Below are 15,155 nucleotides of genomic sequence, written 5' to 3'. Positions count from 1 at the left end.
AACTTCATAATCTAAATTAAAATAGTCAAAACCCAGTTGAAGATCTCCAACACAACCCCTTGACTATTACAAAATGAGGCAGCAGCATTCTTAGGGAGTCAGAAGTAAAGGAGTACTATGATTGGGAATGATGAGTAATTGCCTGTAACAAAACATAGTTATAGCAAGTATTTCACTTAATGTTTAAGACACATTGTCTTAAGACACTTCTCACAAGACCCATGCGAACCCAGACCAAAATCCCAGATAAACACTGAGTTTTTAAAAGCACAACTGTACTTATCCATAAGCTACTCTGCTGCTAAAGACATCTATTTCAATCCCAGAGGGAGCTTCAAAGCACTTCACCCTCCAGAATTCTACAGATCTGGCATTAAAACAGAAGCAGTATTTGGAAAACAATTAGTTGTTGTTTTCATGCAAACTGGAATTCTAGTTTGTGATAACACATCAACGTTTGCTTTCCAAACACAGCAACACTGCATATTTCAACTCATGGACATGACTGCAAAAAAAGTCTCTTCCAGCAGGAAGAGAATTTCTCAGTATTTCTGTGCTTCTGCTCTTTCAAGATGTATTTGAAATTAACACTGTTTGCATTTCACACAAATACGAGAGCAACATTACAGAAATTCTTCAACATTATCCGTTGATTTATATGCATTTTATTATAAAATAAATACAAACCAAAGCATTTTTACATAAATATATTAAAAAAAAGTCTAGTACTGAGTCAATAAGGTCTGCCTAGAAGTTTTGGAGTAGCACCAACACAGCAGTCAGTTTTACAGAGAGGAAAAAGTACACTAAGAACCTTAAAGACACCTTCTCATCAAGGCTAAACAGAGGAATCTGGAGGACCAGATATTCTCAGGTAGACAGGATTGTGCCTGTTCACAAACTTCTTCAGCATCCGAAACTTTTTCAGTTGAGTTTTGCAGCCTTGGTGTGATATATGTTTAAAGTATTTGCAATCTAAGGAAAGAAAAAAACCCAACACTAAGTTACATCATGATACAACCAAATATAAAATGCTATATTGTTTAAATAAATGCAAACATCTAAGAAACTTTTTGGTAATTAAAGGTATTAAAATCCAAGACATGCACATTTAGAGACACAACTACAGCATTAAATAATCTATCCTCATTTAGCCCAGCAAACATTCTACATGTATCTAAATGCACGTTATCTTGCAAAATACTTTTTTCTCTTTCATTTTTCCTCTGCAAATTAGATCAGAAAGTAAAATTTCAAGAGTGTAAAGCAACATTGATATCATACATTAATTTGTTATGCTGGATAAGGAAAACAGAGACTCACACTGACACCAGTAAGTACTGAAATTTCATTCAAGAAAATTGGAACTAGAATGATTTTATTAGCCATCTGGAAGTAAAAGCTGGGAGATATCTGATACTACTGAAAGCAAAAAAAAAAAAAAATCCAAACGGCTTCCAATACGAGAAATTGTTCTATGAAGTGCAGAAGATAAAGTTCTAGAAAAGCTGACAATGAACAAGCTGCCTGTCAACCAAAAGTCCAAACCAGTGTACAAGCCATTGTCTCCACACCATATTCCCATTCTCAATTTAGCAACTGATTCTTGGCCAGATCCTCCCCTTGGTTTTGGAAGCATTCCAAATAATGCTACTAAAGAGGTAGTGATCTTCACCTTCTTACCAAACTGCTGATGGTTTTCATTCAAGACCCTCCCACCTCCTTCCTACATTACAACATCCCCATGGTCCTTACTGACCAGCTGACCCCCAGTATTTGCTGAGACACTGCCTAGGCTGGCATCCAGCAAGCAAACTCCCTGCAGTCCTCACAATATTCCCACAGGAAAGTGTTGTGCATTTTTGAAGTTATGGTTTGAAGGTCAAACAAGACAAACAGTACTGTGGCTGCTTAACAAGGCCAGATAAAACTGAATTCTAAACCAGGATAAGACAAGTTGCCTCACTGTTAAATATCAAACCAATTTAAACACCTTTCACGTTCAGCTCCAAAGACAAGAATCCCATGTCATTAGGGCCAGAACTAGACATTATTTCTATTCTACGTAGTGAAAAGTAAAAAAATCATTTTGTATTACCCTTTCCCAGTAGGATTCCAGCCACCAGAGCTTTTTCATATGAAAGGCTTTTATTTTCCTGCCAATTCCTTTTTGCCAAGTAACGGCTAAAATGGAAGGCTGGCCACCAGTCCTTCCTGGAGTTCCACTCTTGCTTGATCCAGTCAAGATGCTTCTCAGAGCTGGAAAAAGGTTAAACAAGTTACAGAAAAGGTTAAATTGTGACGGAAAAAATTATTAGGAGACAGCGAATGTTATAATCAGCTTGCTACAAGCCTCCTAAATTGCCAACATAGGGACGCTGAATTTATACTGAAACCAAAACACTAATACAAGCATTTCTATATAAAACTAATTCTTTTTTGTTTAATCCCTGGAAACACCTGTGAGGCTGGAAGTGAACTCTAGCAGTCTTATTTAGCTTTGGCAGTAACACAGATTATGGTGTGAAATGAAGCAAGCCTTTCACTTGTGTGCCAGTTTGTCAATACTAATATGGAAGTTTCTCCAGGTTTGTCAACAAACGAGTAGTATGAAGGGGTTGGTTTGTCCTTAGGAAAGGTTTGTGTTACTCCAGGCATACTCAAAGAGTAACTTATCCCAAACAGTTATTACTGTTATGCAATAACGTCCTTAAACCAAGCATTTCAGCAACACAAACTCCTTCCAGCCCCTCAAGGGAACCTACAAGAAACATGGAGAGGGAGTTTCGGCAAGTGCAGGTAGAACAGGACAAGGAAGAATGGCTTTAAACTGACCAAGGACAGATTTAGAGTAGATTTTAAGAAGGAGTTCTTCACTCTGATGGTGAGGCCCTGGGTCAGAAATGGCTTTAAATTGACAAAGGACAGATTTAGTTTAGGTATTGGAAAGAAGTTCTTCACTTTGATAGTGAAGCCCTGGGTCTGTTTTGCCCAATACAGTATTTGGTGAGTGGTCTCTCCCTGTCCTTCTCTCAATCCATGAACACTTTGTTATATTTTCTCTCCTTATCCAGTTGCAGAGGGGAGGGATAGAGCCGCTTTGGTGGGTGCCTGGCATCCAGCCATGCTCAGCCCACACCACCATTCTAGTGGGAGGTGTCCCTGCCCATGGCAGGGGGGCTGGAACAAGATGGTCTTTAAGGTCCCTTCCAACCCAAACTACTCTAGGATTCTATAAAACTATCTGCAACAGGGAAGTGACATTCCCCTACAATGACCAGGATGCCCAGTATATTTCAAGATACTCTGAAGCTGTGTATGAAAGACAAAAATGAAGGCCAAGTTAGAGCACAGAGGATCATTTTGTCAGTTGCCCAAAGGTGGAGACTTGACACATTTCTTTCAGCACATTGCATCAGACCTACTTACATTACAATCTGTTTCACCTGTCTTGCCAAACAGCTCCATGCTTTTGTGTTTTCTTTCCAGCCAGCATAATCCAAGGCTGCAAAAATAACTTCCAGGCCCAGTCGACGTTTTTTTCTTTTCTCTGGAAAAAAGATGAGGCTGATTAATGAATTACACAGAACAGGATGAACTCATTAGTAAGCCACAATTGAAATACAGTTCTCCATTCTGGTTCCCCAAATGCTGCTACTTACACTAATAAACATAACTTATGTTTTAAGTTTCTTTAAAACCTCAAGATTGTTCTCATTAGTTATGAAAAGTTTGCAAATATGTCACACATGAACAGAAAAAGGGAGGTTTAAGACAAAAGGTCTATTTTTCCACCTCCCAAAGAAGAATCATAGAATGGTTTGGGTTAGAGAAGACCATAAAGATCATCTAGTTCCAACCCCCTGCCATGGGCAGGGACACCTCCCACTAGACCAGGTTGCTCAGAGCCCCACCCAACCCGGCCTTGAACATTTCCAGGGATGGAGCATCCACAGCTTCTCTGAGAGGGCAAACTGTTCCAGTCCCTCACCACTGTGACAGTCAAGAATTTCTTCCCAAAATCTCTTCTAAACCTTCCCCTTTCAGTTTAAAGCCATTAACCCTCATCATATTAGAAAAGAGAACAATCTCTATTAATGGACATTTCACCAGTCTGTTGACCTGCTGGGACATACCAAGCCACAAGAAGACAGTTAGTTTGGAATACAACTGATCAGCATGGAAAAAAACAGTCTTCAAATTGGAAGACTTTCCTACCAGTTTGAAGATAATGCTTCCTTGAAGAGAAGGAAAATTTTCTTGTTTGATTAATACCAATGAACTAAAGAATAGATCTATCCCAAGTCCTCTAGAAACAAAAGAATAAATAAAACAGATCCCAAATATGGAATGAAGACCTTAGAATTCAGAGTAAGGTGCCTAAAAAAAAAATTATTTTTGAGATCCTGACTGTGCCTTACAACAGTTTGTTTTGCTCAGCCTTTAAAATGAGAAAGGCATTTGTTTATACAAGTTTGCAAATGACTGCTCATACATCCAACTAAGAAGTTATGGTGATTGGAAAGTTGGGATTTGGGTTGGTTTTTGGTATTATTTCTTAACTAACAAAACTACTTTCAAAAGCAAAAAAAAACGCTGCAGCATAATCTAGAATAATTTTCTGAAATTAGCCTAAAGAAAAAGAGCAAAGGTAAAGACTTACTTGATTTTTGAAGCATGGTATTAAAATCTATCATTAGCTCATGTGAAGGAACAATATCATGCAAGATCTGAAAAATAAAAGACAAAATCCAGCTAGGTTATTTATTTTAATCTGAAAGCTTTTGAAGACTTCTACCTGACCAAGAAAAGCACAGGCCTCAGAGCTCTGGGTGCTTTTAGTTCAGAAAACTAAGCAATCTGGTACTTTGGTGCCTTGATATAAAGAATGCATCTCTAGGTCCATTTTGCACATCTGACACTACTTTGTGACACCATGGATGAAATACCTTGATGGCTGCTGACAAACACTGCATGTGGCAAACACAACATTCTGAAGGAGCAGCCCAAATCCATATCCAGTGTCCCCTTTTTTGAAGGCAGCATTATTTCCTCCCTAGGCCAGTTCTAGCTCCCCTGTCTACTGCTCTGTGCATTGGATCAGTTTCTGGATTTATCACACCACTTCTTTGATTTATCTCTGTCTTGTAAGACACTCACATCTAAAGCCACTGCTAAAATGCACTGAGGAGAATTTCATACCTATCTACTACAGTTTCAAAGTCTAATCTTTACAAAGCTGTTTTTAAACAACACCTGCACTAACAAAAGCACATTAGTGCCATCAAGTGGCAAAATATGGTTTGCAAGCAGTACCAAGATCAAAGAGGGCAAGGAAAGCAGGAATTTAAAAGCTTAAGCCAGCAAGGTTTTGTCTGGCAACAACCAGCAGACATTAACTTTTAGCTTTAATGCACAGCTCATTGAAAACAAGCAAAGAAACTAATTGCTAGACAGGATCAATATGTGCAAGAGAAGGCATTTAATAATTTGTACAATATTGAAGAGAAATCCATGCATGCTATGCACAAGACTGCTGATACAGACTTCTGGAACCGTGCAAACATGTTCTCTGGGCTTGCTTACTGACTTTAAAAAGTGATGCAATGTACCAGTCAAAGGCAAAACAAGAACTGGAATTCTACGGCAGTAAAGGATTCTGCTCCCTCCCACTAACTTCCCTCTAACCATCTACTTCCCACAAAGAATACAATGGGGAATAATAATGTTACAGGGTTCAACCAGGCTGTCAGACCACCACGCAAAACGAGTGACACAGACTGTACCTCCTAAGGGATACATACCTTCAGTGCAGATATGAGGGATTTCTTTGATTCACCCTGCCTCTTGAGGAACTGATAGAGGTAGACGTGAGCATTGGGGTTAGCAGGAAACTTGGAGTTGTAGGCATATTCATTTAACACTTGGCGGGCTTCATTGTGGTCTCCATAGAACTCCAACAACTGGAAGTTAAATCTCATTACTTTGTCAGATACAGGCAAACCCAACTCTAACAACTAATCTTGGACTGCCACAGCAGAGCCACCCAACAGCACAGTCTGTATCTAAGGGTGCAGCATATTAGAAAATGCTAATACCCACCTATCTTCATTTTACTGGCTACTCTCAGCACAGAGACAAGAATTCACACACAGAAGCTACTCTGGGAGAAAATGCCTTAACACTACTTAATTGTCAAAGAATTACCAGCACTTGCTCCCTGGATAGAGATGCTGAAGGCACATGCCATATCTCTAAAGACAGAAATTGGCAGATGCCAGCACCAAGGAAAATTCCCCAAGATGTGCTTAGAGAAGTCAGAACTTAGCAGTGTTTACAAAATGTAAAAGTTAATCTTCAAAAACTCTTTAAAACTATTAATTCTTAATTACAAATCCTAGGCAAATATTTTAAAAACCCAAACCAAAACACAGAGGGGCTGCACGTTTGGTGTCTCTAACATTTCATGTATCCAGAAAAAACACTGCTCTGCCGAAAACCAGAGAAATTGGTTTCAGGAATTTAAACTAAAGCAGCTATGCTCCAATTTCTGCAGCACCACGAAAACAAAACATGCAAGCTCTTTGTCTGTTTCTTTTTCTTGACAATGCACAGATAAAAGTTCTTTTTGTGCTCTGTTCAGTCTGCAGCTCTACCAGGAGTATATTATGCTCTATATCTAAGCCAGTGACATGCATATACAAATGTGTTGCTTTTGAAATACTTTGTTTTCACTCACACACACAGAAAATAAGTTGCATATGGGCATCTTATATGAAAATTAGACAGGGAAACACAAAAGGAAGCCATCTGTAAAACATGCCCTTACATCCACATAGCTTTTCACAAAGATATCCCAGACTCCAGGTATTTTAATAATCTCCTTCAAGTTCACTGCTGCCTTCCGAAAGTAACTATGCATTTCCTGCTCCACAGACAAGTCTGAAAAGCCATCCTCACCTACCAAAACACAAAAGAAGGTCACAAAGCTATTAACTCTGCCAAGCAAAGGGATCTTGAAGTGCTGCACCTAAGGGATGATCACATTTTGCTAAGCAAGGACTCCAGTCAGAGACCTTTAAGAAAAGTCCTCATTATTGAAACAAGAAACTCTCCTCATTCGAATTTATAATCAAACAATTTCAACTTCTGGAGCACAATGAGTAGTACACTCCAAGGCAAGATGCTATCAGCACAAGGTCCATAATCCAAATTCAACACTTGGTTCTACTTGGAAACAAGCAGAGATCCAGTGTAACTGATAACACACAGCCAGCAGGAATGTGCAAAATCAGATGTGACACACATATGGCAACTTACACATCTTTAAAGAAACTGAAATTCAAACACAAGTGTTGAGGGCTTTGCTATCACTCGAAATTCCAGCAGCAGTCAAGCACTTGCACACCTATTAAACCACTGCTTTAAGGGAGGACATTCCTTTGATCATTATTTTAGGTGATGCTGGCTGGACAAGAGGAGAAAGAGTTTCGGAACAGCATTTCAGGGCTGAAATTGCTATTTTGGCACCAGCATGACTGCTGATACAGAATTCTGTACCAGCCATACCATCAAACATTGAAGTCTAGTAAAGAAAAAGGTGTCATTGCAAACCATGGTGTCTGCATAAGCAAGTTAAGCTACTGCTCAATCCAAAAACCACTTACTGTGCTCTAATAGGATGTTCTTCTGCTTAGACCAGCTATAGTAGTCCAAGAGTCCCCTGTAAGCCTCAATCAGCTTCATCTCCTTATCCTGAATGGCTGTTTGCTCTCCAAACCTCCAGCTTTCTGCCAGGGACAGGTTCTGGTAGGCTTCATCTATTTGCCCATTACAGAGGAGATGAAAGACATGCTCCAAGCAGACCTGCAACCCAAACAGTCCAAACCACAGCATTTCACACTCAAATGGAGAGATTCTCAGCAACACAGCAAAGTTCTGCACACATGTGCAGAGAAAGAGGAAATTTACTGACAGGCGTAAAAAATATTGCCAACGCAGTTAGTGAAGTATTTTAATTACTTGAGTTGTCTCAAAAACCTGCTTGTCTTTAACAAGTGCTGTACCTACTTCAAAAGATTTAGAAATAACCTGAGGAAACCCAGCTGGGCTGCATTTACTGAGTTTTCATTTGGCTACCCAAATGCAGAACACCTGAAGAAGGGATGTCCTATTACCCTACCACTGTTGATTAGGTATTGGATTAAAGCCTAAACCTTCAGTTACCTCCAGAAAACCCTTGAATGGAACTTCTTCTGAAGACTTTTAACAACAGAATGGAAGACAGAAGCACCAACCCAAATTAGAAACAGCCAAGGAAACCAAAACCATATAGGTTTGAGTGAGCCACCACAGGAAGAAAACCATGAAAACCCCCTAGAGCTGGGTGACACAGCATTCTGTTTTATAATCAGATTAGCTACTCAAAAAGTGAGATGGCAACGAGGCAAAATTTAAGCACAAATGTTTAGTCAGAAGCACAGTGGTCAAATTAAAGACTGGAAATAAAACTTGACAGGTATTACCTGTATTTACATGTCATTGGGACATGCATGAAAATGAATTTGACTCTTTCAAATTAAAAGCTTAATTAAAGGGTTTAAGCACGTCTAAGGACTGAGAACATGCATCTGTGATCAAATATACAGACCAAATGAGATAAGGTTAGGTATAATATAATCTTAAAATATCATGCAATTGGCAATTCAAATGTTGGGTTGGGTTTTTTGACACTAATGTCAGCAATACATTTCAAAAGAGATTTGGAAATAAACATACAAGTAAGTGCTCAGGTGAATGAGAAAAATCATCAAGACTGCTTTAAGTACACTCACCTTCAAGTACCTTTTTACTCCTAGAGTTTTCATCTGTTCCATGAAACAGTTGAACTCTTTCATGCTGCTTTGGGAATGATGCCACAAAATTTCAGTTCCTATTCTCCAAATCATCTATTACAAAAATGGCAACAGTCACCATATATAGTCTTACCAAACTTATAGTTACTGTAACACATGAAAAATGTACATTTGAACTGCAAATAAAAAATACTACAAAGTATTACCTACTGCTATAGAAACCTACCTACTGATCCAGTAGGACTTTTAGAGTCATTCAGCGAGTGGTTCAGAATTGCTCATTGTAAGTGTAGCACTCCAGAAAAGCTTATGAAAACTGCATGCCAGAGCGTTCCTCCTCCCTTCACCAAAAAATTATGTTCTCCTTTGATATAACCCCACTAAGACACAAGGTATGCACAATTCTTTGAACTTAATAGCAAAGATTATTTCCAATTTGATGTAGCTCCCCATCTGCATGCACTTGTTTTCAAGGTCTGCAAGCTAGCCGTATTCAACTACTCCATTTATTTAAAAGCTCTGATCCTTTTCCTTCCACCTCCTTCCATCTCGACACCTGCAAAGAGTTTTCAGCTACTGGAAGAACTAGTAACAACCTAAATAAGCCACTAACTTTCAAACAGATTCTGACTGATAGCATGCCAGAACCAAACACATTTACTGCTTTTCCATTTGAGAAGACTACTTTGACTTTTCATAGATATTTGAGAAGACTACTTTGACTTTTCATAGATACACTGCTGATGGAGTGAACTTATACCAAGCCAAGTTTTCACCTGTTGGGTCAAGGATCTATTTAAAAAATCAAACCTGTGATTAGCTAATTAAGACAGATGTTGGTCCTGAAGTATATAGATGCTGCTTGCAAGTATTTTTTCAACTGCAAAAGAACCCAGATAAGGAACATGGGCTTACCTCTGAGGGACCAATGTGTTCTCTGGAATAGTCCTTCTCTAGTGACTCAACATAGCAGGTCAGGAACTCTGCAGCCCTTTTCCACTGCTTTTGTAGCATGGCATCCTGAATGTAACTTAAACATGCTTCTTTGCTCTTCCTGAAGTTTAATTTGTGTTCATGGGAAGATGCTAAACAAATAAACAAACAAAAAAATTAAATCAACTGAGCCCACAACTGTCACAACCCTTATTCAGATGGCAATATGCCTTCCATTTCAGTGTCCTTCTTGTATGACCTTTCTTGGACACTACAGACAATCATCTTAAGCTCTATGGTTTTGAAGATAAGCATACCTGTTAGTCCACATGGAAGCAAGACTATGGGAAAAGCTGGAAAATTGATATGAAATGGCATTTTCCACAAGCAGCATACAGCTGTGCTTGAAATTCCCATTCACTTGAAACAGTAAATAGCCAATTATGTCACACTACTACCCTACTAGAATCAGGGAGCCATGGTGCTTTGATAACTTCACAGTACATTTTGTCATATTTTGGGGACCACTCTCTTCACTTATTAATCATCACCTAAGTTTGTGACCCCACTGTGCTGCAGACTTGCATACAAACAAGCAAACAGGCCATTACAGTACCAAAGGCTAAGCAATTCCCGCGCAGATAAACATAGAGAATTATTCTCTTTTGAGTACAAGGCTGCAGAGAGGCCACTTAGCCTTTTTACATCAACAGTGGCTCAATTTATACTGAAACCAGCACGAAACTGAAACTTCATTCCCATGAAGTGTGTTTAAAGGTCACAGCTGTATGACCCTACAACAATGCTCATCCATAAAAAGCTTTCAGCAAGGCACATCAGGAGCTCACTAAGACACCTCCTACCTGGGTGCTGTAGGCAAAGGAGTAATTCAAACAATGGCCAAGTTAGGTAATCACAGAATCGTTTGGGTTGGAAGGAGATCATCCAGTCTAACCCCTTGCCAAGACAGGGTCAACTGGAGCAGGTGACACAGGAACGTGTCCAGGTGGGATCTGAGAGTCTCCAGAGATGGAGACTCCACAATCTCCTCAGGCAGCCTGTTCCAGTGCTCTGCCACCCTCAGTGTAAAGAAGTTCTTCCTCATGCTGAGGTGAAACTTCTTGTGCCTTAGTTTATGGCCAATGCACCATGTCCTTTTGCTGGGCACCACTGAAAAGTCTGGCACCATCCCCTTGCACCTGCCTTTGAGATATTTATATGCATTAATGAAATCCCCTCTCAGTCTTCTCCAAACCAAACAGGCCCAGCTCCCTCAGTCTCTCCTCATAAGGGATGCTCCAGATCCCGAATCATCCTTGGAGCCCTCCGCTGGACTCTCTGTATCAGCTCCATGTCTCTGTTGCCCTGAGGAGCCCAGAACTGGACACAGCACTCCAGATGTGCCTCACCAGGGCTGAGTAGAGGGGCAGGATCACCTCCTTCGACCTGCTGGCAATGCTCTTCCCAATCATACCATCAGCCCTCCTGCCCGCAAGGGCACACCGCCGGCTCACAAAATAACTACGGTTGTTTCGAATCTCTTTCCCAGCGCTGGCAGACAATTTGAACAGAAGCAGAAACTTTGTGCCACCATTCCCACGGCAGCACGAAGGAGTCGACAAAGAGAACTCACAAACGCTCCGCCCTTACCCGGCTGCGGCGGCTGGAAGGGCAGGTGCAGGGGCGGCTGCAAGGCCGCCTGAGCGGCGGGGCTCCTCCTCCTCCTCCTTTTTCTCTTCCCTACCACCACCACCACCTCCTCATCTTCCTCCTCCAGGAAGCTGTCCATGGCAGCCAGGCCGAGCCGCCCCCTCAGGCCGGCGCTCCCCCGCAGGCACCAGCGGCGCGCGGTCCCGGCAGGCAGCGCGGGGCGGGAACGGCTCCTGCGCGTGCGCGCGGAGGGCGCCGGGCAGCGCGGCCGCCATGGAGGGCGCCCGGGTTCGGTGCCCCCGCAGCGTTTCCCTGTTTCCCTCTGCGTGTGGGAGTGGGGAAAGGAGGGATGCCGGCCTAGGGTGAAGCAGGAGGGATGGGGAGGAGCACGGGGGGTAGGTGGGGTGTGTGCGGCGGTGTGGCAGAGAGGTGTTTATTTCTAGATGTAGCGCAATCAGGGCATGACTAGAACCGTGACTAATGCACTGGTTACTCTAAGAATTAGCGAGTTCCTCTTATCACCCTTCCATTAGCTGTATTGCTACTTTTCTGTTCCTTTGTAACTCATAATGTTCTACAGAAGGAAAGGATTCCGCATCAAAATCCTGTGCGTTGTAGAGCAATAATGTTGCCTGTGCTCCTGCAGAGTACCTGGATTCTGGGAATCTGTCTGCCTCAGCCACAGCATCTGGTTTGTACAAATTTGTGCTGGAACTTGTTTCTTTAAACTACTTTCGGCAACTAAATTTGCCCTGGACTGTTTTGGTGTGTGTAAAGTCCAGTTTTCCGAGTAAGATTTGACAGAGGTTTTTTTCAGAACTGCTCTGGCATGGGAGGGTGAGTAAATAATAAACTGGCTCAGATTAAAGGTTCGTGTGATGCTGTCTCCTGGTTCAGCTGTGGTCAGTCACCAGTGTCGGGGGAATAGTGCAAGGCAGAACAGTTGTTTGCAGCATCTAAACAGTTAAACTGAGTATCATACCTTAATATGACATTTAATAAATCGGTGTGGGAATAACAGAAGTCTCCCTTTGCTTTTTCTTTATTTTTAATCCTGTGTTCTTCCAACATATGACTCGCATTGAGCTCATAAGTATTTTTGTTATTAATGGATAATTAACTTAATTGACTGATGGCAGTAAACTGTTGCAGAGTACCACATCTTTAACAGTGCTATCTTCTTTGACTGTCCTTTATTGTGCTCTATATGACTGTCTCATTGATTACTGGTGTTCCCCAAGTTTTGATGTCACTTCCTACAACACTCCTGATCTTCTGTTAGCTCAGTACTCTAATTTCAGAATCCCAATTACCCCACTTTATTTGTAAAAGTTCTCACGTTTAGAAGGACGTTTACTTTTGGCTTGTAGTTTTTATTTTCCTGTGTCATATATAAGTGGGTGTTTCCTGATCCTTAGCTAAACTTAGCCAACTAATCTTGTTAATGGGTGTCAGCTACTTTAGTAGATATTTTAGTGCAGAAGAGATAGGAGAACTATCTTAGCCTAACCCTAAACCCTAACCCTTTGTAAGAGTAGATGAATGTTTGATACCTCATGTACAGTGGGACTACACTCATAGCTAATTACATGTTTCCAAGACTGGGGTTGAAGACTGGAAGGAAAATTTGCCTGAAATATCTAAATTGAACTAAGTGAAATATTTTTCTTTTCTGTCACACACTGAGGAAAGCTGGGTATGTTAATAACTGGGTATATTTTACTCTGAAATAATTGAAATTGTAGAAAATGCTGGACAGTTGCAGTGGTACACTTGTGTATATGGATCAAGTGCAAGCTGCTCGTTATTGCACAATAACGGCAGTAACTTATGTAAGAAATGTGTGATCCCGTTTCGCTTCACATCTCTCTTTCTTGCCCTTGTCTTTACAACCACAGACACCATTACCTTTTATCTTGGTCTTTATAAAAGATAAGCTTGATAATTTGTACTGATGGAAAATAACCAAACAGCTCTTTCTTCACAAGAAATTGGACCTAATAATCTGGGCATTACACAACAGGAAATATTAATGTCGAGGGAAGAATGCTTATCTTTCACTCGTGCAATTATCATAAAATGTGACTTGAATGTATTTACTTCCATATTGTAAATTGTGACAAACTTCACTTCTAGATTTTCTGCGTTAGGCTTTCTTAGAGCTTTTTATCAGCCAATATCAGTGATGGCAAATAGGTATCACCTCATTTTCTAAGATGTGAAACACAAAAATGTCAACAAAATTGCAGCAGAGCTACGGCCACTATACTGGACTAAGCCTGGAGACCATGAGCACTGGGTGAATGAATCATTGCATTCCTGTAGCATGTGGATCCTGGGGATATACAGGACTCTAAGAAATGCCAGGGTGTCCATGGTATGCTGGGCAAAGAGGTACCAACACCTGTTTCTACCTTGATACTTTTTCATAGTGTGATTAAAACATTAAATTGCTCTAGATGGGAGCTGAAAATGAACCATGCATTTTTCAGAGATTACACAGCAGTAACTAAGCCTGGATCTCAGGCCTTGTACAATGAGACTCTGGAAATGAGTCTGGAGCAAAAATCAATAGGCAGGATGATGCAAGAGGAACACATGCAATTAGCAGTAGTGATTGCTAACTCTTGAGATGTAGTATTTTAAAGGGCTCTTAAAAAACTCTTGAAAAAACCCTCAGGTGCTTTGACAAGCACAAAAAAACTATTAAAAAGCAGAATTATTCACCTTGACTATCAGTTCTGTGAGTGCTTATTCATTTTGGGAGCAGCTTCAGAATTTGCTCTGGAAAGTGAAAAAAAAATACAAAAAATTTATTCATTTGATTCACCAGCGAGAGGATTCTCTTATGTCACCTGTCCTTTCTTGGCTGCATCTTTCATTCTCTTTGTCCACTCAGAGTACTGTGCTGAACAAATAACATGGGTCTGAAGAAGAGAAAAGAGAAGTTTTGTTCATCTGCATTGTGACTTCTGCTGTCATTTTGCCATTTTAGATCTCTAAGGTAATATAAAGGTGATGAACGTGAAGAAAAGGGAATGGTAAGTGCAGGCACACCTGCAAGTAGCACATCTTTCGGTTTGCAAATACTCAACAGTTAAAATACACCAGCAAATGGAAGCTGCGGCTACAGACGGGCAAGGATAGGCCTGTCGGGGAATCCTGCGCTTTGGGCTGCTCGCTGTGAAACCCAGCACTTTCCCCAGCGGGATCACGGATGAGTGAACTCCTCCGCCCGCCGCACCGCAGGTGTAACCTCAAACTCTCGGAGGTCACCGGGGAAGTGGCGGCTGCTCCTCTCCAGCGGAGATAAGAACTGCTCGGCGGGGAAGGAGGGAGAGCAGCCAAGTGCATGTTCGGATCTGTCGTGTCCTTACAGGGCGGCACCCACACCCTTTCTCTAGGTTCTTCTTGCTCCAGCGATCTTCCGCTAGAGAAACCCGCACAAATAAGGACCAGGACCTCCCTTCTTTTCCGGCCTGCGAAGCGGGAAAGGTTAGCCAGACTCCTGCCCGGCGCAGCGGCCGGGGGTGCTGCCTCCTCGGGATCGGGATAGAGATAGGGATGCCGCCGGCAGGGAGGGAGGGAGGGAGGGTCCGTGCGCTGCCCTCCTACCGCGGCGGTGCCGGGGCCGGGCTTGTCCCTCCCCCGCCACATCGCCCTCCCGCGGGCGCTGCTGACGTGTCTGCTCCCTCCTTCCCCGCCCGGCTCCCTCCC

General features: G+C 41.7%; 1 protein-coding gene across 1 annotated transcript; it reads right to left on the bottom strand.

Moving 5' to 3' along the window:
• Positions 1-632: 632 nt before the first annotated feature.
• TAF1A (TATA-box binding protein associated factor, RNA polymerase I subunit A) lies at positions 633-11,647 on the bottom strand. Its single transcript, XM_010393566.2, has 10 exons — positions 11,439-11,647; positions 9,771-9,940; positions 8,835-8,948; positions 7,668-7,866; positions 6,830-6,960; positions 5,805-5,963; positions 4,664-4,730; positions 3,430-3,550; positions 2,099-2,259; positions 633-975 (listed from the first exon to the last, which is right to left on the bottom strand). Exons 1-10 carry the CDS (start codon positions 11,575-11,577, stop codon positions 839-841), a joined length of 1,398 nt encoding a protein of 465 aa, XP_010391868.1. The 5' UTR covers positions 11,578-11,647; the 3' UTR covers positions 633-838.
• Positions 11,648-15,155: the final 3,508 nt, after the last annotated feature.

The sequence above is a fragment of the Corvus cornix genome, chromosome 3 (assembly GCF_000738735.6).
Source record: "Corvus cornix cornix isolate S_Up_H32 chromosome 3, ASM73873v5, whole genome shotgun sequence".
NCBI lineage: Eukaryota > Metazoa > Chordata > Aves > Passeriformes > Corvidae > Corvus > Corvus cornix.
Note: the sequence above shows the minus strand (reverse complement) of the source record. Positions and strands in the feature narration are given on the sequence as shown.

Excerpts from the sequence above, each read along its gene's own strand:
- TAF1A (XM_010393566.2), bottom strand. The coding sequence starts at position 11,577 with ATGGACAGCTTCCTGGAGGAGGAAGATGAGGAGGTGGTGGTGGTGGTA. Across the intron at positions 3,551-4,663 it reads TACCATGCTTCAAAAATCAA|AGAAAAGAAAAAAACGTCGA; the intron begins GTAAGTCTTTAC and ends TCTTTTTTCCAG. Across the intron at positions 976-2,098 it reads TGGAATCCTACTGGGAAAGG|ATTGCAAATACTTTAAACAT; the intron begins GTAATACAAAAT and ends TTCTTTCCTTAG.